This window comes from Bos taurus, chromosome 21, assembly GCF_002263795.3.
Source record: "Bos taurus isolate L1 Dominette 01449 registration number 42190680 breed Hereford chromosome 21, ARS-UCD2.0, whole genome shotgun sequence".
In the NCBI taxonomy this organism is placed as follows: Eukaryota; Metazoa; Chordata; class Mammalia; order Artiodactyla; family Bovidae; genus Bos; species Bos taurus.
The window spans coordinates 22,516,061-22,537,805 of NC_037348.1; the positions used below are offsets into that span (position 1 = coordinate 22,516,061).

A 21,745-nucleotide genomic window follows, 5' to 3' on the forward strand; every position below is an offset into this window, starting at 1 on the left:
ACTCCAGAATCTCTGGTGAGTGAGAACACATCAGTAAACAAAACTTGAATCAACAAACTATGTTATACTATCTTGGTCAAACAGCCTTAAAGTTTCCATAAATTTCCCCTCTATTTTTTGACAAGGTATATTAGCTAACTCACAGGGCTTTCCTGGTGACTCAGTGGTAAAGAACCTGCCTGCAATGCAGGAGACGTGTGTTCAATCCCTGGATCTGGAAGATTACCTGGAGGAGGGCATGGCAACCCATTCCAGTATTCTTGCCAGGAGCATCCCATGGACAGAGGAGCCTAGTGGGCTACAGTCGAAAAGAGTATGACACAATTGAAGCAACTCAGGATGCACATTAGCCAGCTCATACAGTTTCTTCTGAGAGTAACTCTTCTGTTTCCTGATCTGATTCTGTCTCTCGTCCCTTGGATTATGTTGAAAGTGGATTCTGGTTACTGGCAGATCAACAGTGTTGCATGGGGCAGAGTCTGGGTCCCAATTTTGTACCTTGATGTTGTCAGTACCCATGAGCTATTCACACTCAGAGAGGCTATCTCATTCTTTAAATTTATTTTTGGCTAGGCTGAGTCGTCATTGCTTTGTGTGATCTTTCTCTAGTTGCAGTGAGCAGGGACTACTCTTCGTTACAGTGCACAGACTTCTCATTGCAGTGGTTTTCCTTGTTGCAGAGCACGGGCTCTAGGGGCTCAGTAACTGTGGCTTCTGGGCTCTAGAGCACAGGTTCAGTAGTTGTGGCACACTGGCTTAGTTGCCCAACAGCATATGGGATCTTCTTGGACCAGGGATCAAACCGGTTTCCTTTGCTTTGCAAGGCAGATTCTTAATCGGTAGATCATGAGGGAAGCCCCAAAGTGGAAGGTTTTTAAAGGCAGGAAGTAGGTGGGACAATAAAGTCAGAGGGAAAAAAGGATTATTTCAGGCAAGGTCACCTTCCTTTGGGAGGAAAGGGGATTATGTCATGCAGGTGACCTCACTGTGCTGACCAGGTAATTCCAGATTGATTGGTTAAAGATTGAGTTCCTGGGAATGACTGACTCTATAGTAGAGTCTTGGTTTGCTGTCCTAGGGATAATTGACTCCATTTGGGGTCTGATATGTCTTTTTTTTTAAAGAGACATCCCCTACTGAGGGCTTCCCATGTGGCTCAGTGGTAAAGAATCCACCTGCCAATGCAGGACACCTGGGTTTAATCTCTGGGTTGGGAAGATCCCCTGGAGAAGGCAATGGCAACCCACTCCAGTATTCTTGCCTGGGAAATCCCATGGACAGAGGAGTCTGGTGGGCTACAGTCCATGGGGTCTCAAAGAGTTGGACACGACTTAGTGACTAAACAACAATAACTCCTACTGACATTAGAGGTCCTGGAACCCCTGAGGAACTGTCCTCTGACCTCAGAATTAGTGTGGTTCAGAGATGGCTCTTTCCTATTATTTCCAAAGGGCAGCTCAAGATAGCTGCTACCACCTACTCGGCCTCGGGGATATACCCCACATGAAGATGAAAGACAGTTACCCTGGGACTTGCAGCACATGCCTACATGGTAGAGTAACAACAGGACATGATTATACAGATACCTGGGCTGTGCTGAGGTCTAGTCGGCTGCTCTGGCTGCTGGCCTTTTAATTATTTGAGTGGTACACCCAGACCCCATATGGGACACATCCCTTTGGTTTCAACCAGCTGACATTTCTAACCAAATTAAACACCTTTATTTCACTAAACCGCTTTGGTTCCACCAAACCCCCTTGAGAATTCTCACTACAGCCAAGTGGTAGACAAACCCAGGGTCCTCTCTGACACCCCTGATCACCTATGGGAAACAACTCTGCTTGGTCATGGGTTGAGCTAATCCACAGTAGCCTGCGGTGAGGGGTGCCAATAAAACCAGCCAGTAGTGGGTGCCGCTGGCACCCTGTGCAGATCCCCTTGCTGTGGGAATCACCTCCTGCTACAATTCCATGAGTCAAATGGAAGCCACCCAACCTGGGATGTGACACCCCCTCCCAAACCCTTTCCCAGTTCTTAGCCTCTGACTGATGGGTCTGGTCCTGCCTCAAAGTGGACTAACCTGGGGACGTCCCAGAGTTTCACGGCAAGATCAGACTCTAGCCAAGACCACACCCTCCTTTCTTACCCCTGTCTTATTTTACATCCTGTACTCTGCCCCCGCCCCCTTCACCTTGCCCCCGCACCGCCCCCTCATACACAGACACACAAGTAAATCACTAGAACAAGAATCCCCATCTCAGGCTAAGGAATCTGCTTAAGACACATCAGGTGTCCTGCAGTGTAGACTGTCACTGGCAGAGAAATTTTCATTAGGGCTTTTCTTTTTTTTTTTCTTCGTTTTTCTGTTTTTTTTGTTGTTGTTGTTGTTTTTATTTTAGGGCTTTTGTTTTCTAATAGAAAAAAAAAAAGGATATTCCTGGAGCAGTTGGTGTCAAGTGATTCAGGTTATGTGGCTGAGTGCCCAGGAAACCAGCCCCTGCAGAATGTGTGCTGGGTCTCTCTAATACTTCAGGAAGTTGTTTAGAGACACAGTATTCCTGACTTTGGGCCTCCCTGGTGGCTCAGTGGTAAAGAATCTGCTTGCCAAGCAGGAGACCCGGGTTCAATCCCTGGGTCAGGACCATCCCCTGGAAAAAGAAATGGCAACTCACTCCAGTATTCTTGCCTGGGAAATCCCATGGACAGAGGCGCCTGGTGGGCTGTGAAGAGTTGGACACAACTGAGCAACTGAACAACAAGCAACAATCCCTGACTTTATGGAGTCCGATCAGAGAATACAACTCACAGTCATTTGATCAAAGTGTGAGCCCAGAGTCCATCCTGCTTATTGAGTTGCAGGTGAGGTAGAAACACATGGTGGATGCCTCAAACAACAGGTCAGATCTCCCTGATCCAGACTCGTGGCAGAGTGGCTTGTGGTTCTACCCCAGGCTGCTCAACTTCTCAATAGTTGCTCCGTTTATGGTGCTGGCTCCTCCATCATACCCTCCATAGAGGACAGATGGGAGGAAATGATGACCAGTACCTACCTCATGGGTTATCTTGGGGGTTAACTGAGACAGAGAAGTGAAAGCTCTTAGCACCACCTGGCACAGGACAACCTCAGATGGTATCATTGTTGTCATCATCTCCTGGAATTTTGGGATCCATCTCAGGGCCCACTCACATGCTGCTGTTCTTCTCCAAGCTGGGAGACCCTAGTATTTCTTCCTTCCTTCAGGGTGGGGTGGCTAACAACATCCCTACCCCTACCCCTGAAAACTGTCTTTCCAACTCTCATCCTGTGTCCTGTGGGAAATAGCCAGCACTGCCTCCCGACCCTCAACTGGTCAGTGCTTAGCTCCTGGGGTGGGTCAGGTTTTCCACAAACCCCTGTAGTCACAGACCTGAAGGGCATTGGACAAAATCTTTGGGAGAATGACTCTTGCTTTTAAGGCACAGTGCAACGGAAAGGGTTTCAAACTGAATTGTGATGTAGACTTGGCAAGTCCACACAGGAAGAACAGTCAGTGCTTGTCAGAGGAAAGTCAGTGGAGGCTGTGCCTATGGCAGAATTGATATTATTGCTGGAATTCCACGCGGGTGGAGAGAAGCAAGATACGGGACCTGGAGAGTTTCAGTGTCTGGATGTGACACTCAGAGATGCCCATTTTTTTTCTTAACAACTGTAGTTAATTGAGATGCCCCATCTGTCAGCATCTTCCCCATGACTCTGCTGGCCTGCAGTAGATTAATTTTATGAGATCTTCCCAGGAGGCCTACAGTCCTCTTCACAGAAACTTTTGTACAAATAGCTGGCTTTGCTGTAAAGCCCCGTGGGTGCCGCATCAAGGTACTCCCCTGACAGAGGGACAAGATGGAACAATCACGGGATGATCTTTGCCTGTACGATTGACCAGCTTATCAACTGTCACTCAGTGTCATGCTCTGGACCAACAAGGCTATGGAGGTCCAAATTAGTGCCCCCCCTCCCTCCATGGCTGGCAGAAAATGATGTGCCTCCCAAAAGAGGATGTAAGCTCTGGTATAAAACCAAAGCCAGGGGTAGCATCCCCAGGTCCAACAGGATAACCTGAATTAACACCCACCTTGGTGGAACACTTTAACCCAGTTCACACTGAAAAAGGGGACATCTCAACCTCGCATATGAAAAGCTAATATGAGATGGAAAGGCAAGAGGGATAGAAGATAAAACAATAGCAACAGGGTCTTCCCTGGTGGTTCAGTGGATAAGAATCCACCTGCTAATGCAGGGGACACAGGTTCAGTCCCAGGTCCAGGAAGATCCCACATGCCATGGGGCAACTAAGCCCATGTGCCACAGCTACTGAGCCTGGCTCCACAGCAAGAGAAACCACCGCAACGAGAAACTGCACACTGCAACAAAGAGTGCCCCCACTCTCCACAACTAGAGAGAAGCCCACGTAGCAATAAAGACCCAGCGCAGCCAAAAATGAATACATAATTTTTAAAAGATCACTATATATACAAACAACAGCAACAAGGGAAATATGCATCACAAAGTAGCAGTCAGTTAAACACTGGGTTGGCCAAGAAATTCACGCTGACTTTTCTATAAGATCTTATGGAAAGATCAAGCAAGGTGTGCTTACTTTACTGGCCCTCTACTGTTGCCAAGAGAGATGGGCCCCGGACCCATTCTTTCACCTTGTAGTGGATAATGGCCGTTTCTGCCCATCTGTTCCCAATGACTCGAAGGGGTCAAGGGGTGGACTGTGTCAGGGGATGCTGGCATAGTCATGGCAAGTAAGTTGGGGGCAGGGGACTTTGGCCTTTCCGGTGTTTGGAGTATTTCCTTACCCTGTGAACACCCAGACTTGCTGTAGATGTGCTGAAAGGGCACTCCGCCCTCAGTCGTGGGAGGGTCCCCTTCTAGGAAAAGTGGATAAGAGTTACAAGTAGAGGGTATCAACATCTAAGATATTTCTTCAGTTTTGGTATTTTGCTCTGTGTCATCAGAATTCATACATACTTTCTAATTTAGAATATTCCTACTAGGACTATAGGAACCCCAGTTTTCAATGCCCCAAATGAGAAAAGAAACATCACATTCAATGTCCCTTTTGATAACTTCCCAGAGAGAGAGAGAGAGAGAGAGAGAGAGGCAGGTTTAGGAAAGAGGTATGACATGATTCTGCTTATGAACTTAGCTAAGGAAAAGCCTCTGGTTTTTAGCTACCATTTGGACACATGAATCGATGTGATGAAAGAGACTTCATTGGCCAAGACCTAAGAAGTGTGGGCAAAACTGGAAGAAGAACATAAGGGGGTTGTTGTACCCCTTCCGAAGACGTCTGCATACAGTTCTGAATGTCTCACCCCTTATAAAAATATCCTCTGCATTATATCAGAGCCTGGAGAGCAGAAGGGATTCTCCACTACTTTGACCAAAAAACCCTCTGAAATAGGCGTGGCCCCAGAGAACTGAAGCTAGAAACAGGGAAGGGCTTGCCTCTGATGAAGAGGACAGGGATGGGAGAGACAGCGTAGCCTCATCATTATAAATCTTTCCAAGTGCTTCTGTTTTGTTTTGGTTGGAATAAAGAGCCTCTTGATGAAAATGAAAGAGGAAAGTGAAAAAGTTGGCTTACAACTGAACATTCAGAAAACTAAGATCATGGCATCTGGTCCCACCACTTCATGGCAAATAGATGGGGAAATAATGGAAACAGTGAGAGACTTTATTCTGGGGGACTCCAAAATCACTGTAGACGGTGACTGCAGCCATGAAATTAAAAGACACTTGCTCCTTGGAAGAAAAGCTATGACCAACCTAGACAGCATATTAAAAAGCAGAGACATTATTACTTTGCCAACAAAGGTCCATCTAGTTAAAGCTATGGTTTTTCCAGTAGTCATGTATGGATGTGAGAGTTGGACTATAAAGAAAGCTGAGCACCAAAGAATTGATGTTTTTGAACTGTGATGTTGGAGAAGACTCTTGAGAGTCCCTTGGACTGCAAGGAGATCAAACCAATCAATGCTAAGGAAATCAGTCCTGAATATTCATTGGAAGGATTGAAACTGAAGCTCCATTACTTTGGCCACCTGATGTGAAGAACTGACTCATTGGAAAAGACCCTGATGCTGGGAAAGATTGAAGGCGGGAGGAGAAGGGGACAACAGAGGATAAGATGGTTGGATGGCATCACCGACTCGATGGACATGAATTTGAGTAAGCTCCGGGAGTTGGTGATGGACAGGGAGGCCTGGCGTGCTGCAGTCTGTGGGGTTGCAGAGAGTCAGACACGACTGAGCGACTAACTGAACTGAACTGATATACACACACACGCACACACACATACACACACACACATATATGCGTGCATGTGTGCTCAGTCACTTTAGTTGTGTCCAATTCTTTGTGACCCTCTGGACTGTAGCCCACCAGGTTCCTCTGTCCATGGGATTTTCCAGGCAAGAATAATGGAGTGGGCTGCCATGCCCTCCTCCAGGGGATCTTCCTGTCCCAGGGATCAAACTGCATCTCTTTTGCCTCCTGCATTGGCAGGTGGGTTCTTTATTGCTAAAAATACATATTCTTTGCCACCCCCTGCCCTGGACACAGCACTCCAGCCCTGCTCAGTCGCTGACCTCACTCTACCTCCCCAGTGAGATCATCTCCTCAGGAAGCAGGCCACAGAAGGTCAAGTGACACGCAGAGGTCACACAGCTGGATGGGTGCAGCCAGGACCCAAAAGGTCGTCCAGCTCTTGTTCTTTCCCTGGGGACTCATTTTGACCCACCCAGCCTCCCAGCTGCCCCGCCTGGGGCTCTCAGCCAAGTTCTACGTGGAAAGAGAATTGGGCTTCAGGGAGGCCAGGATCACTGTGCTGCCCCTTCTTCGGGGTAGAAGCAGGAGAGCAATACAGGGTCTCCTGGCCTGGAGGAGGAGAGCAGTGTATCCAGACAGCTCTGAGATGGGACCTGTGGCAGTGATGACACCTGCCAGCTCAATGGTGCCAGCCTGTCTGCCAAACAGCTCACCTGCATCAACTCATGTAATCCCTGTCAATATTTTTTTGTGAGAAAGGCATTCTTACCCACTCCCACTGTTTTACAAAAGAGGAAACAAGCTAACTTGCAGAGCCAGGACTGAATCTAGCTTTTTGGGCTCTAAGCTCCCGGTTCGTTAAATATAGGAGCCAGTTGCCAGTTCCTTCCTCAGGGGATCTTCCTGACCCAGGGATCGAACCAGGGTCTCCTGCAGGAGGTCCAGGGAAGCCCCATTTCAAGAGGCACAGCCTATTAAGTCCTTGTTGGAGAAATCAGGCCACACAGAGATGTCAAGGTTCCAGGACACAGTGTAGGGAATGTTTCGAAACAATTTTGGTTACTCCTAGATGTGTCATGTCTCCTGGCTTCTACTCTGGGCACCAAGAGAAACCAAGCAAGGAAGAGAGAGGAGAAGATGAAGGAGGATGCGGGGAGGGGAGAGGCGAGGGGAGGGACAGAGAGGTTAGAAGGGGCAGAGGCAGAGACACAGGTTCAGTCCAGTTTGCCCTGTGCTGGGGCTTGATGAGCCCCCGCCACCCCACAGGGCAGCTGCAAGCCCATCCCTGTGGAGGCTGCCCCGGGTGCCAAGTCTTCTTCAGGCTTGGATACTTACATACTTCGGGATAAACCAGAAGTATGCCACAAGCATTTAGTTCATGATCAAGGCAGCACATGAGCCCCCAACAGAGTGAGCAGCGCGCAGTGTGGATCTCCACCCAAAAGAACAAACTGCAAAAAAAGCTGGTAGAGTACGAGCCTCTTTTGTAAAATGAGTAACATAAAAGAGTATCCACTTGAGAAAAAAATCTGGAGAAAAACTCCATAAGCTCAGTGGTGGTCATCTCTGGAAGGCTCAGATTAGAGGGACCTTTAACTTTCTGCATTCTGTGTTTCTATAATGTTTAAATGTTCAGTGATGCATGTGTAACTTTGGTAATCAAAGTGACCAAAAAAAGGTTGTTAAGAGAAGAGGTACCCCTGCCCTTCATCCATCATGGTCCCCAGATTTCCAAAACAACTAGCCTGTGCTGGTAATTTGCTCTCTGTGTTATCAGGAACTGTTTATGCATCACAAAGGATTCTGTCACGTGTGTGTGTGATTAATTATTAAAGAGGTGTTGTCAGTCCTGTTTAATATTTAGTTCTAGGATTGAAACATTAAAGGGTTTGTCCATTGACTGCATGCTGTTGCTTAGGTATCAGTTAAAAAGCAGTGAAACAAAAAGGCAAACTGTGTGATTTTGTTTTGTTTTCGAGACCTCTTAGACCTGAAACACTTTTACTGTTTGTGGTACTACACTGCTTTCCTTATCTTCAAGCTCAGGAAAATAGGTTGCTGTTATAATTACTGATGCAGCGAGAAAAGGGAGACTGGGAAAAATACAGAATGAAAGATAAAATACATGATCCAGAAAACTGAGAAGCCCTGATGACAGGTGGAAAAGGAGGCCCCAGGAGGGGACATGGGAGAGTGATAGTAATAAAGGTGGGCTTCCTGGAAGAGGTGGGCCTGTTTGGGAGAAGTAAAGAGTGGAGAGGAGGGCGTCATAGATGAGGAAGGCAGATTTAGTCATTAGGCTCCAAGGGCCAGGTCCAGAATGGGGCCCACTTGCCCCATTTCCTCTTCCCTGAGAGAGGGTCGAGTCCCTGCCCCGGCCGTGGCCCAGGACTCCGGAGTTGGTGCTGGACCGAGCCAGGTGGGAGGCCCAGCCTCCTTCAACTCTGGACTCTGCCCAGGGATTTCCAGTGAAATGAGAAGACCGGCCAAAGCCCAAGCAGGTTGGATCCAGCCCATCCCCGTGGAAACACGCACTTCCGTCTGTCCCCCAGAGAGACTTGTTGACCACAAATATGTGAGTAGGGAGCAGAGCTTGCCCTGCTCTGTGCAGCTGTGTGTCTGTGTTTGCGTGTGTGCATGGGTGGCTGGGCTTTCCCAGGCTCTGCCTGTGTGTGTACTTCCCTACATGTCCCTGGGGCTCCTGTGCGCACCTGTGTGTGGCCCTGTGTGCTTGCCGCCGGGTATGTGAGATTAGTCAGGCTGGTGTTTGGACAGGGTAGGGTACGACCCAAAAGGAAGAAAAAGAGAGGGGGCAGGAGTGGAGAGAGATACGGTGTTAGTTAAGGCTCTTATTTATAGATGAGTTTAGGCCTACAAACTGAACTTCAGCATCCCCTAAAAAAAAGGAAAGAAAGATAAAAGGATTATATTGGCTCTTGTAATTGAAAAGTCCAGGGGGGAGCACTGATTTCAGATACAGTTGGATTCAGAGACTAGAATGATGTCTTCAGGATATTTCTGTCTTTCAGAGATGCGAGCACATGATACAATGAAAATATCACATAATAGCAATGAAAATATCACTTGATAGCAATGGTTTTAACCTGTTGTAGGGAGTGATGAAAGCTAGGGCCCGTCTTCAGAAAAATTGCCTCTGTATCAGACACATACACACGCTATACAGAATTCCTCCCTTTCCTTCTCTGTGAAGTGGGTGGAACTTGCCCAGTTTCTGCCTGACTTCCCAGACTTACAAGGAGTTGCCCCTCACAGGTTCAGGAGAGCAGGAAGGGGCCCTTCCTCTGTCCCTGGGAACCTTGACATAATGAGGGCTGAGCTCTGGGATGGGACAGGCTGTGCCAGGTCCTGCCTGGCCTCTCCTTTCAGCTCTGGGCCCTGACTTTGTCTTTCAGCTGCAAGGTCTGGCACATGGAGGACAACACACCAAGAGGAAGAGAGTCCATCTCTCTCACCTCAGTGGCCATAGGTTTGGACAACAGAGGGGCTGACCTGTTGGAAAGTCTGGTCTGTCCCCTCCCCCATCCTGGTTTGCTCCCCACCCCCACTTGGTGCGAGGGTCCTTTGTTCATCATCTTCCTCCCACCCCTATCTCCTCCTCAGCTCTTTGCTTCAACACTTGGGAACTGCCCCTCCCCAACCCCCCCCCAGGGTTTTGACCTCCCCTCCCCACCCTCTGCGCAGAGCAGTCTCCATCATCTCTCAGGAAACATCCCTGCACACCCACCATGAGCCAGTGCCGCCTGTCCTTGTCGGAAAGGTCAGGGAATGGCTCCACCAGGAAGTGACATTTGAGCTGTGATCTAAAACATGAAGAGAAGCCTCACGAAGAGGGCATGGGGGAATCTCTGGGGAAGCCCCAGCCTCTGAGAAGCCAGCAATCTTGTTCTGGCTCTGGAATGGCCAGGTTGAGGTCCACCGCCTAGTACTTTGGAGCCTAGCGTGACACCCTCTTCCTTCCCAACCTCCTGTTGAAAGTGAAAATGTTAATCACTCACTCTTGTTTGACTCTGTGACCCCATGGACTGTAGCCAGCCAGGTTCTTCTGTCCATAGAATCCGCCAGGCAAGAATAGTGGAGTGGGTAGCCATTCCCTTCTCCAGGGGATCTTCCCGACCCAGGGATCGAACCCTGGTCTCTTGCATTGCAGGGAAATTCTTTATCACCTGAGCCTACCTTCTGTTACCAAGTCCAAGCTTGCTCTGCTTGCCGCACATAGGCCAATGAATCCGAGAGACAAAGGGTTGAGGCACGGGAAAGACTTTATTCAGGGAGCTGAGAAAATGGTGGGCTAGCACCTCAAAATAACCATCTTCTCGGGGTCTGGATGCCAGGTTCTTTTATAGGTCAGAGATGTGAGGAGGTGAGGAAGCCAAGAAAAAAGCCATTAATCTTGCAAACATTTCCTAGAATGGCAAGCCTCAGGCAGGGGTGTGTTAATTTCTTCCTTCCTGCCATCTCCAGGTGAACAGGGTCCTGAACAAAGGCACTTCTGTTTACCAGTCAAGCAGAGGGGCAGGGTCCCCTGAGGCGGGCCATTGTATATGATTATAATAAAAAAAGCAATGGAAAGCGAGTCAAAGAAATAATTCCATCATAGGGTCAGAACTGGCTTCTTCTCTCCCCCCATTCCCCACCCTCCAACACAGACCATGAGCTCCCTGAGGGCAGAATGAGCCTTGCACAGAGCACGGGACTCAGTAGGTACTCGGGGCACACTCTTTGGAATTTACTTACGTTCCCTCTGGTTGTTCCCTGTGCCTGGCCCCCACCCCAGCACACTCCTGAGGTGCCCGTGGGCACGCTGGTGGCAGCCTGGGTCTCTCCGCACTCCAGGCTTTCCGCTATAGTTCTCCCTTGAGGCGGGAGGCACACTCTGCTCCTTCTCTGGTGGCTTTAGGAGGAAGGCCGAGACCCTGCCGGCAACTCAAGCCCTTCGGAAGTTGGGGACAGCTGGAGCAAGGCTGGCCCGGAGCCCTTCTCGGGATGGTAGGTGGTCTCCGGGCGGGACATGGGCTGGCTGCTTGGGGAGGAGGCCCCTGTGGGGAGCAGAGGTGGGGAATCTGGCCCCCTGATGGGGAGGGGGGCTCCCTGAACCTTTGTTGAAGGAAGGAGTAAAAGTGTTTTAGAAACAAGTGAGTTCTGCTGGCCTCTGCCTCAGAGGTGAGCCAGGCCAGAGTTTCCCAACCTGCTTTGAAGCAGGTTCCCATTGGGAACCTCAGTTTATACTGGGGGGCTGCTCTGGTTGAAGTTGGATGGGGGCCCTGAACCAACCTGGCCCCCTGTCAACTCCCCAGCTGCCTTCTACCCCATCCGACTCAGGGGCACCTCAGGGAATCCTGAGGCCTAGTTTGAAACCCCCTAGAATGGCCCAGGCCCCTTGTTTCACATGGGGAGGCTGAAGCCTAGGGAGGGAGAGGAACAGGCCCAGGTCACACAGGCAGTAAATGGAGCCTAGGGCTCGGCCTGCTGACACCCAGGCCTACTGCAAGGTCCTCACTGGCCAGATCCTGAGCTGATGAGAACATGATGCCAAAGACACGGCCTCTGTGCACTGGTTCCACATCGAATCTCAGAGACAGCGTTTTGAGTGAAGCAGAAAAGAGTAGCTTGGTTGCTTTGCCAGCCAACGGGGGACACAGCAGGCTCGTGCCCTCAAAACTATGTCCCCACCCAGGTAGATTTGGTGAGGAGTTTTATAGCAATGGTCCAAGGGTTGGATGCTGACAAGATTAGGGTGGGTGCGGGGCTGAGACTCCTTTAATGGAGTCTCAGGTGACCTCTTGATGAACTTCTGTGGTTTCTTTAATCTGGCATCAGGTCGTCTTTTCTGGAATGAAGAATGCTGACATTTTTCATTTGTTGGGTTTTAGTTAGGTAAAAAGCTCAAAAATATCCTTACATGTGTTCCTTGAGGCTGAACCAGGACCTAACCCAAGGCTGCATTATTGTTTCTTGCCTGCTCCTCCCTTGTCTCTGCCTCCACTTCCTTCCCTGAGTAGCAACTGCTTGAATCTGCCTTTTGGGACTCAAGGAAGGTCATGGATGCTGGAAGGTTTCTGAACCCAGGAGTCCCATAGAGCCCTGCAGTTTTCAAGCATGGAACTGGGGCAGAGTCTGTCTGTCTGCCTTGGGGTGAGACTGAAGAAAAATGCCTCACTTAGGAGGTGGGGAGATAGTGAAGGACAGGGAAGCCTGGTGTGTTGCAGTCCACGGGGTTGCAAAGAGGTGAACATGACTAAGTAACTGAATAGCAATAGGAGGTGAGAGGTGGGGACAGAGAGAGGAGAGTTTCCTTTAAAAAGTGGTGACTGAATGAGTGTGAGTGAGCATCTCCTATATGCTCAAGCTGGGGGACCTCAGAGGCTATTCAGGTCCCCAGGGACCTATTCAGTCTTTCCTTTGGGGACAGTAAAGTGACCAAGTGACCAGAGAAGAACTGGCATTTGCTCCAGGTGCAGAAGGCAGTGGGGGTGCCAAATGGCTTCGAGTGGGCTGTTGATACCTCCCTTTTTCTGGGAGGAGCTGTTACTCAGAGGATAAGTTTCCACAGGCACAGTAAGTGCCAGAGCTGGGTGCCTCTGAAGGCTCCTCCTTGCTCCTCAGACAGGTGGAAATGGGACAGGGCAGGCGAGGCAGCCATCGTGGTTGGTGCGTTTCTATACATGGGTGAGGTTCTTCCTTATTGTCTCAGTTCATTCTTTCCCAAGCCCTGGAGCCTGGAGCATCGCTGTGGTAGTTAGTGGTGCTGCTCCAGGCCGAGGAACAGCTGGTACGGACAGACAGAGGCCAGAAGCAGGGAAGGGCTGAGTCATGACCGACTCTTTGCAACCCCACGGACTGCAGCATGCCAGGCTTCCCTGTCCTTCACCATCTCCCAGAGTTTGTTCAAACTCATGTCCATTGCGTCGGTGATGCCATCCAGCCATCTCATCCTGTCGTCCCCTTCTCCTCCTGCCTTCAATCTTTCCCAGCATAAGGGTCTTTTCCAATGAGTCACTCTTCGAATCAGGTGGCCAAAGTAATGGAGCTTCAGCTTCAGCATCAGTCCTTCCAATGAATATTGAGGATTGATTTCCTTTAGGATTGACTGGTTTGATCTCCTTGCAGTCTAAGTGACTCTCAAGAGTTTTTTCCAGCACCACAATTCGAAAGCATCAATTCTGCAGTGCTCAACCTTCATTATGGTCCAATTCTCACATCCATACATGACTACTGGAAAAAACCATAGCTTTGGCTATATGGACCTTTCTCGACAAAGTGATGTTTCTGCTTTTTAATACACTATCTAGGTTTGTCATCGGAGAAGGCAATGGCACCCCACTCCAGTACTTTTGCCTGGAAAATCCCATGGACAGAGGAGCCTGATAGGCTGCAGTCCTTGGTGTTGCTGGCTAAGAGTCGGGGACGACTGAGCGACTTCACTTTCACTTTTCACTTTCATGCATTGGAGGAGGAAATGGCAACCCACTCCAGTGTTCTTGCCTGGAGAATCCCAGGGACGGGGGAGCCTGGTGGGCTGCCGTCTATGGAGTCGCACAGAGTCGGACATGACTGAAGTGACTTGGCAGCAGGTTTGTCATAGCTTTTCTTCCAAGGAGCAAACGTCTTTCAATTTCATGGCTGCAGTGAAGTCATTCTAAGTTCCCTTTGGGCTGGGGTTGACCTTTGGCCCTGTGGGATGTCAAAGCCAGTGTTGCCATTTTACTGGGGATGAAGCTGAGTGGCTTCTGCCTGGAAGTGTTGAGGATTCTGGTAGGGGAGCCTCTCTTAGACCCTTTTGGTCTTCTCCGCAGGAGAAGGAGGCTGCAACCAGCCCTGAGAGTGAGACACTTCTGCAGGGAACATGCACAGCTGTTCCGATGGATCTGCATAGGCCTGCTCTGTACTGGTGAGCTCTGGGCCCAGCCCCTTCCAAGGAGACAGTCACTGCTGCCTAGCCCCCTGCCCCCACCACCCAGGTTTCAGCCACCTCCAACCCAGCTATCCATGTCTCAGGGCAGGGTCATTCACCTACCCAACAACTTGACAAAGGTTTTGAGCACCGACTCAGGGCCAGCTTTTGTTCCAGAAGCTGGGATATAGGAATTAAGCCAGACCAAATCTTATTCTCAAGGTAACTCTCTGATCAGTTAGGGAGTGGGGAACATATATTTTCACATAATTCAGAGGGCCATCTGGGAGCACCAGGGAAGGATCGTGGGGGTGGTTGGGGGGTCTTCCAGGAGGAGGTAACATTCTGGTCTCACAGAGTGAACAGCAATTAGCCAGGTAAAACAGGAAGGAAGAGGAGTGAGGAGATAGAGGGACACATGAGCAAAGGTGGAAACCTGCAGCATGTGGGCAGGCAGCTGATAAAGAGTCTAGTGGCTGGAGGATAAAGTTCTAGACCAGGAGTGTCAGAGGAGGAGGCTGGAGCGATGAGAAGGGGCCAGGTACTGGGAAGGGGGGTTGGAGAGACTTGGATTTTACTCCCAAGGCCAGAGGGAGCCATCGAAGGATTTAAACAGGGAAGTGGCAAGCTTGGATTCACATTGTGGAAACCCAGAGGAGGCAGGCAAGAAAGAAGGGGAAAGGAGACAACTGAGAGCCACTATACACATGGGAGAAGATGAAGGGGTGGAGGATGGAGGGGGTGGATCTGAGAAATCCTCAGGAAGCCACACCAGTCAGACCTGGGATCTGATCTCCGTGCGGGACGAAGGGGGTCCTGGAATCCAGGAGTTCTGCTTGGGCCACGGGGTGGGCGATGCTGCTCACCAGAGCCAGGGACCACAGGGGGAGGAGGGGGTCTCTGCTGGAAGGGCAATGGCAAGTTGTTTTGGACAATGTGTGGAAGGAACTGCTGCCAGGCCCTCCAGGAGGAGAAGAGGCTCCCCAGCGGTGCTTGGAGAATGAATTGAGAGGTGGCTCACAGATGGAAACGTGGAGACTGGTCACACAGAAGGAGGTAGAGAGGACGAGGGGCCCTGAGACAGCCTGAGAAGGCGTGCAGGTGGGGGCAGCAAGCACGGGACCAGGAGCAGAGGGTTGCTAGAGGGAGGGAAAGATGGCCAGCACCTCTGCAGTGAGGAGACCAGTAGGATAAGGACGGAGCAGTGCCTGTGGACTTTAGGGACAAGGAGATCATGGTGACTTAGGGCGGAGGCGCAGTAGCTGGATTGGAGAACAGGAGGAGAGGTAATGTAGACAGTAAGTCTACACAGCTCTTCTGAGAAATTTTTTTATGAGAACTGGGTGGGAATACGCATTTATTTATTTATTCATTTTTGGCTGTGATAGATTTTCATTGCTGCGCATAGGCTTTTTCTAGTTGCAGTGAGTGGGGGCTACTCTTCATTGCTGTGCGGGAGCTTCTCATTGTGGTGCCTTCTCTTCTTGTGAAGCACAGGCTTGAGGTGTGTGGGCTTCAGTAGTTGTGGCCCAAGGGCTCATTAGTTCTGGCTCAGCTGCCCTAGAGCGAAGGTTCTGTAGTTTCCATGCACAGGATTAGTTGCTCCGCGGCATGTGGAATATTCCCAGATCATTGGCAGGCAGATTCTTGTCCACTGTGCCACCAGGGAAATCCTGGACAGGAATATTAACCGAAGGGTTGGCGGTTTCAAGGAAGAGGGTGTGTTTGTTTGACCGGCTTTCTGAACTGAGGCAGGGAGTTTGGGGGAAGAAGGGCAGAAGCGAGGTGGCAGAGGTGACCAGTGGAGCAAGGTTCCCTGGGCACAGGGAAGCAGGTTTCGGGGCCCAGGCAAGGGCACGTCTTCATGGCTGCAGGCTTGCCTCAGCGTGGAAGATGGAAAATAAAAGGGGGAGGTGGTGTGGTTGCCCAGACCTTTGTGGGGGCTCCATAGGGGAGAAGACAGGGAGACATGACAGCAGTGGCCCCAGTCTTTGTAATTAAGTCAAAGTGGGGCCCCTGCTGAGATGGGGCTGGTTCGTGGCCCTGGCAGCTTCCTCCTATGGGTGTCGGATGCGGTGAAGGCTTCCTGTGGCAGAAGCTGAGCAGGGCTTTCTGGTTGCCCTTGTGTCCACCTTCACTCAGACTCGGATTTGCTTCTCGAAGAAATGGCTGAATTCCATCTAACAGGTTGTGGAAATGACCCTCCCCGTCCTACTTCCCCTTCTGTCTTGGCTGTCAGGAAGGAGCTCCCTTCCTTTCTCCGTGTTTGGGTGATTTTGGTTTCCTCCAGCTCTCTGCTGTCTTTATTGTATCATGTCTTCTATGATAAGGCTCATCACGGACTTTCTGAAGCAGGCGCGGTACAAGCTCATGTTCTCAGCACTTGCTTTGGTTCCAAGCAGTGGCCTCCTCGCCTCAGGTGGGCTTTCTCCACAGATGCCAAGATAACACTGGCGGCTGACTGACATGGAGGGCTTCGGTGTCCCGGGTCTCAGAAGAGTGTGCCTGTTGCCCGTATTTCTGTAGGTCTATGATGGGCATACCTCAGGTCATGTGCTCCTCCCTGGGTCCTCCTCCCATCAAGAAGGTCAGGCTCTGTGGGACCACATGGGCTAAGAGTGTGTAGGGGCACCCAAAAGGAACAAAGTCCTATCACCAGAGATTACAGGGATCTTAGAAGGATGAAAATACTTCTTAAGACACTTTTCTGCCCTGTCCTGCCTGGAGGACCTGTCTACACAGCCCCATCTCCTACATGCTGTGCCAGTCCCTGCTGGCCACAGACAGACCTGGATTGGTATCCCAGCCTGATTTCCTCCATGCGTGAATCAGTTTGCTTCTCATCTCTGGACAGGGACCACATAGTACCGACCCGGGGCTTGGTTGTGAGGAGTAATCCTGGCAGTGGCATAGAGTGCCTAGCTTGGCGCCTCTCTCCCACCAGCTCCCCCTCCTCTGACCTCCCACAACCCTGCGCCTGCCTCCCTCCCCTGCCCTGCAGAGCCTCACCTGTGTGCTTCTAACTGACACCCATACAGGTGTCCCTGTCTTTCTGTGTGAGAGAAAGGTAACTTCATTTTCCATAACTCAACTTGTTTTCTATTTCAATTTCCTTGTTCCAAGTGAGGGGAGGAACTGAATTATCTGTCAGTTTGAAACATCCTTTATCCCTTTCCGCAGGAGTCCCCATTGGGTACTTGGGTGTGTGCTGAGTTGCTCAGTTGTGTCCAACTCTTTGCAACTCCATGGACCGCAGCCTGCCAGGCTCCTCTGTCCATGGGATTCTCCAGGCAAGAATGCTGGAGTGGGTTGCCATTTCCTCCTCCAGGGGATCTTCCTGACCCAGGGATCGAACCCATGTCTCCTGCGTCTCCTGCATTGGCAGGCAGATTCTTTACCACTGGGCCATCTGGGGGTGCTTATCTACTATCAATTTTCAAGTATCCACTAGCCTGTCCATTTCCCCAACTGGTCCTCCGTTCTCTGCCGCTGCAGGTAGCCATGGAGACCCTCCCAGGAAGTGGGCCTTCCTCTCTGAGCCTCTCATAGAGATGACTTCTGTGCCCGCTTCCATGCCTGCTGAGGTGTGCATACCCTCAGAAGCCTTCTCTGGCTCTGCTCATCCACACCCCCATGGCATTCTTCTCTGTGAAATGTTGCTGCCTCCCTGGGGCAGGGCTCTTTTACTCGCAATGCCACACACACACCCAGGCCTTTGCTACCTCCCTAGGCTCAGAGCCCATTTCTCTGGGACCCAGAGATATCCTCTAACAAGTCTGGCAACAGAGTATGTAGGGATGACACTCAAAATTTTTTATCTGCTGGAAAGCCTATTAGTCTTTTCCGTTCTTCAAGGGCCCTGATTCTGTTTTTTTAATCACTAGGTCTTTATTTTATTTTTATTAATTAATTTTTTTTCATATTTAAGTTAACTTTATTATTTTCTTATTAATTAATTTTGATTACAATATAGATGCTTCACAATGTTGCTACGCTTCTTGTGCATGAGTGCTATGTTGCTTCAGTTGTGTCCGATTCTTTGTGATGCTACGGACTGTGTAGCCTGCCAGGCTCCTCTGTCCATGGGGTTCCCCAGGCAAGAATACTGGAGTGGGTTGCCATGCCCTTTGACCCAGGGATCAAACCCACATCTCCTACAGCTCCTGCATTGCAAGCAGATTACTTACTGCTGAGCCACCGGGGAAGCCCCGCTATGCTTCTACTGCATAGCAAAATGCATCATCCAAAACTGTACCTATATTCCCTCCCCTTTGAATTTCCCTCCCATTCAGGTCACCAGTGCATTCAGTAGCGTTTCCTGTGCCGTACAGTATGTTCCCACTGGTTGTCTATTTTATACACATTATCAGTACTGCATATGTGTCAACCCCAGTCTCCCAATTCCATCCCACCTCTTTCCCCTCAAGGGCCCTGGCTCTTGAAATCCATAAGCCAGGGGAAGATATTTCTCCTCTGCTCTCCACTATCATATTCCTTTCTTGAAGTAGAGCACAGATGGGCCTAGCTGCTCAAATGGGGAGAAGGGCAAAGGGGGAAAAGGAAATTCCAGGAAGAAAAATGATCATTGATTAATATTTAGAACGGGATCCTGGCACATAGAATTCAGTGCCTTTCTGGAGTAGCTGACTTAGCTGTCTCTGTCCTCCTCGGAACCTACCAAGGCTCTAGAATATGGTAGGCGTTCCACTGATTCTCGGAGATTCATGCTGTCTTTCATGTGTGTGTGAGCACGCATGCTGTCGCCCACTCGTGGCCAACTCTTTGTGACCCTAGCCCACCAGGATCCTCTGTCCATGTGATTATCCCAGCAAGAATACTGGAGTGGGTTGCCATTTCCTACTCCAGGGGATCTTCCTGACCCAGGGATCAAACCCAAGTCTACTGCATCTCCTGCACTGGCAGGTAGAATTCTTTACCACAGAGCCACCTGGGAAGCCTCATGCTATCTTACCTTCTCCTTAAACACCTCCCTCACATTTGGTCAGCACTTTAGAGTCTGCAAAGCCTTTTCACACACATTCTAAGCCAAAACAATTGTGCTCATTACCAGAGAAGGAACTAAGGCTCTGGGAGCTCTGGCTGGAGTAGGTGGAGCTGGGGCTAGGGCAGCAGGGTCCCGTAGAGGCCAGTGTCATTATCCACAATCCCTTCTCTGTTTCATCCTCCACCTACTCCCAGCATACACTGCCTTCCTGCTGGCTGCCTGCATCCTGAATTTCCAGAGGGCCCTGGCACTGTTCGTCCTCACCTGTGTGGTCCTCGTGTTCCTGGCCCACAGCCTGCTCAAGAGGCTGCTGGGGCCAAAGCTGCTGAGGTGTGTCAAACCTCTAGGGCATCCCTGCCTGAAACTCTGGTTTAAGAGGTAAGTGAGTCCCCGGTGGGTATGGGGGTGGGCGGGCACATGGGCGGAGGGCCTCTGAGTCAGCTCCTGTGTCACGGCCAGGGCTGGGTGAAGAGGACTTCGGTCTTTGTCCCAACTGAGGCTCCTGGGTTGTGGGGAGCCCACACACTTGCTTTTGCTTGCCTCTTGGGAGCCCTGGGGCAGGTCTTGCTGGGTAGCTTCAGAGGCAGCTTTGTGGTGTCTTTGTGGTATTTTGCCACTTCCCATCTGATTCTCTGCTCCAGTTACAGTAGGTGGCTCTCACACCTGAGGACAGGAATCAACAGTTTCCTAAATTCAGAGATCCCAGCCCATTCAAGCTGGGAGGGCCCATATCAGTGCTATGATCAGATCACCCGGAGCCTTAGTGAGACATCCAGCTGCTGGAGACCACCCCTGGCGTCTGATTCAGCAATCTGAATTGGAGTCCAGAAGTCCATATATTTTTTTCAACTTTTTATATTATATTGGAGTATAGTTGATTAACAATGTTGTGATAGTTTCGAGTGTGCAGCAAAGTGATTCAGTTTTATATAAGTGAAAGTGAAAGTGGTAGTCACTCAGTGGTGTCTGACTCTTGGCAACTCCATGGACTGTAGCCCGCCAGGCAAGAATACTGGAGTGGGCTGCCATTTCCTTCTCCAGGGGATCTTCCCAACCTAGGGATCGAACCCAGGTCTCCTGTATTGCAGGCAAATGCTTTACCATTTCAATATGTATCTGTTCTTTTTCAAATTCTTGTCCTACTAGTTAATATTTTTAGTTAGCCACAAGTGGATTCTGATGCAGCCAGCCACTTTCCTGAGCAACAGTTTGAGATCCTTTTGTTCTTTGTTTTGTTTTAAGTATTTATTTATGTAGGCCGTGCCCGGTCTTAGTTATGACATGTGGGCCCTAGTTCCTTGATCAGGAACTGAACCTGGGGCCCTTGCATTGGGAGAAAGGAGTTTTAGTCACTGGACCACGAGGGCAAGCCCTTGGGTTACCGAAAGGTGTGGGGTCTGGCTGCTCGCTGCCCCAAAGCCGGTAAACAGGCCAGGTTGGTGGAAAGGAAAGTTTGCTTTATTTCAAATGCCAGCAACTTGAGGGCAGGACAAGGTGTTCAGGGACATCTGTCCAAAGGCCGACTTCCCCCCGTGACAAGCAGTGGGTGAGAGCTTTTATAGGCCGAGGGAGGGGGCTACATGCTGAAACAGCACAGTCATCTTGGACAGTCATCTTCAAATTGGTCATTGGTGGTCTGACCAGCGTCATCTTGTTTTAGGTATAGTTAATATTCAGTTCCAGGGTCGGTTTGCTTCCATCTGAGGCCAGTTCTCGGAACTGTGGCAGCTTGTCGTAGTCTCGTCATCATGTAGTTAACTTCTTCCACCTGATGGGGGCGTAGTTTCAGTATCTGTAAGATACAGTTCACAGGAGATGGTTCAGAGTACTATCTGAAGAATAGCTCCTTGAGAAGGAGCTAAAGGTCCTTGACTCTGCTTAATGACTACATTATTGTTATTTGGTCTCCTTTGACTGTTTTCCTTTGTTTCTGCATTTCTCATTTCTCTGATTATTCTTTGACTAAAGTTTTACATAGACAAAAGGCAGGCAAAGGACCTGGGGGTCGGGGATTAAGGGCCATAGGGTCCCACTCTGTCTCACCAGGATCCCCTGGTTTTTAAACTGGGTTCCTTAGAGCTCTGGAAACTGGAGGTGCCAGAGGGCAGGTGAGGGAGATTGGAGAGGGGAACATCAGACACCCCTCCTCCCAATTTCCATTTCCACCAGGCAACTATTTTATAAACAGGCTTGCATAAAACATTTTAGCTGGGGAAAAAAATGTTTCTATGGTTTAAAAGAGGTACTCTTTTTGTTGATGAAGAAAACTGATGCCCAAAGATACCCAGTGACTAAGCCAGGCAGGTGCGAAGCACAAGGGTGTTTCCCAAAGTAAGATCTACATGCCACAGCAAAATGCTTTAAGCAGCCTGTACACAAATGTTTCATTTTCTTTATAAATAGATTTGTTTTTACATTTGCCTTCTGTTTATTAAACAGATTTATAAGAGGATTTATTTTTATAGTCATCTTCTGTTTATGACAAATCACTGATACTGGTTTTCCACTTGAG

At 49.8% G+C, this 21,745-nt stretch overlaps 1 protein-coding gene across 3 annotated transcripts in view; it reads left to right on the plus strand.

The window, feature by feature from the left end:
• Positions 1 to 21,745, plus strand: part of SLC28A1 (solute carrier family 28 member 1) — an 83,116-nt gene continuing 61,371 nt past the window's right edge. For 2 of the 3 annotated variants that reach the window (XM_059879021.1, XM_059879022.1), the window contains exons 1-5: positions 1 to 8,891; positions 9,730 to 9,841; positions 11,235 to 11,323; positions 14,131 to 14,225; positions 19,428 to 19,611. In XM_059879021.1, the coding sequence (XP_059735004.1) occupies positions 9,746 to 9,841; positions 11,235 to 11,323; positions 14,131 to 14,225; positions 19,428 to 19,611 (464 nt within the window). In that variant the 5' untranslated portion in view covers positions 1 to 8,891; positions 9,730 to 9,745. 3 annotated transcript variants of the gene reach the window in all.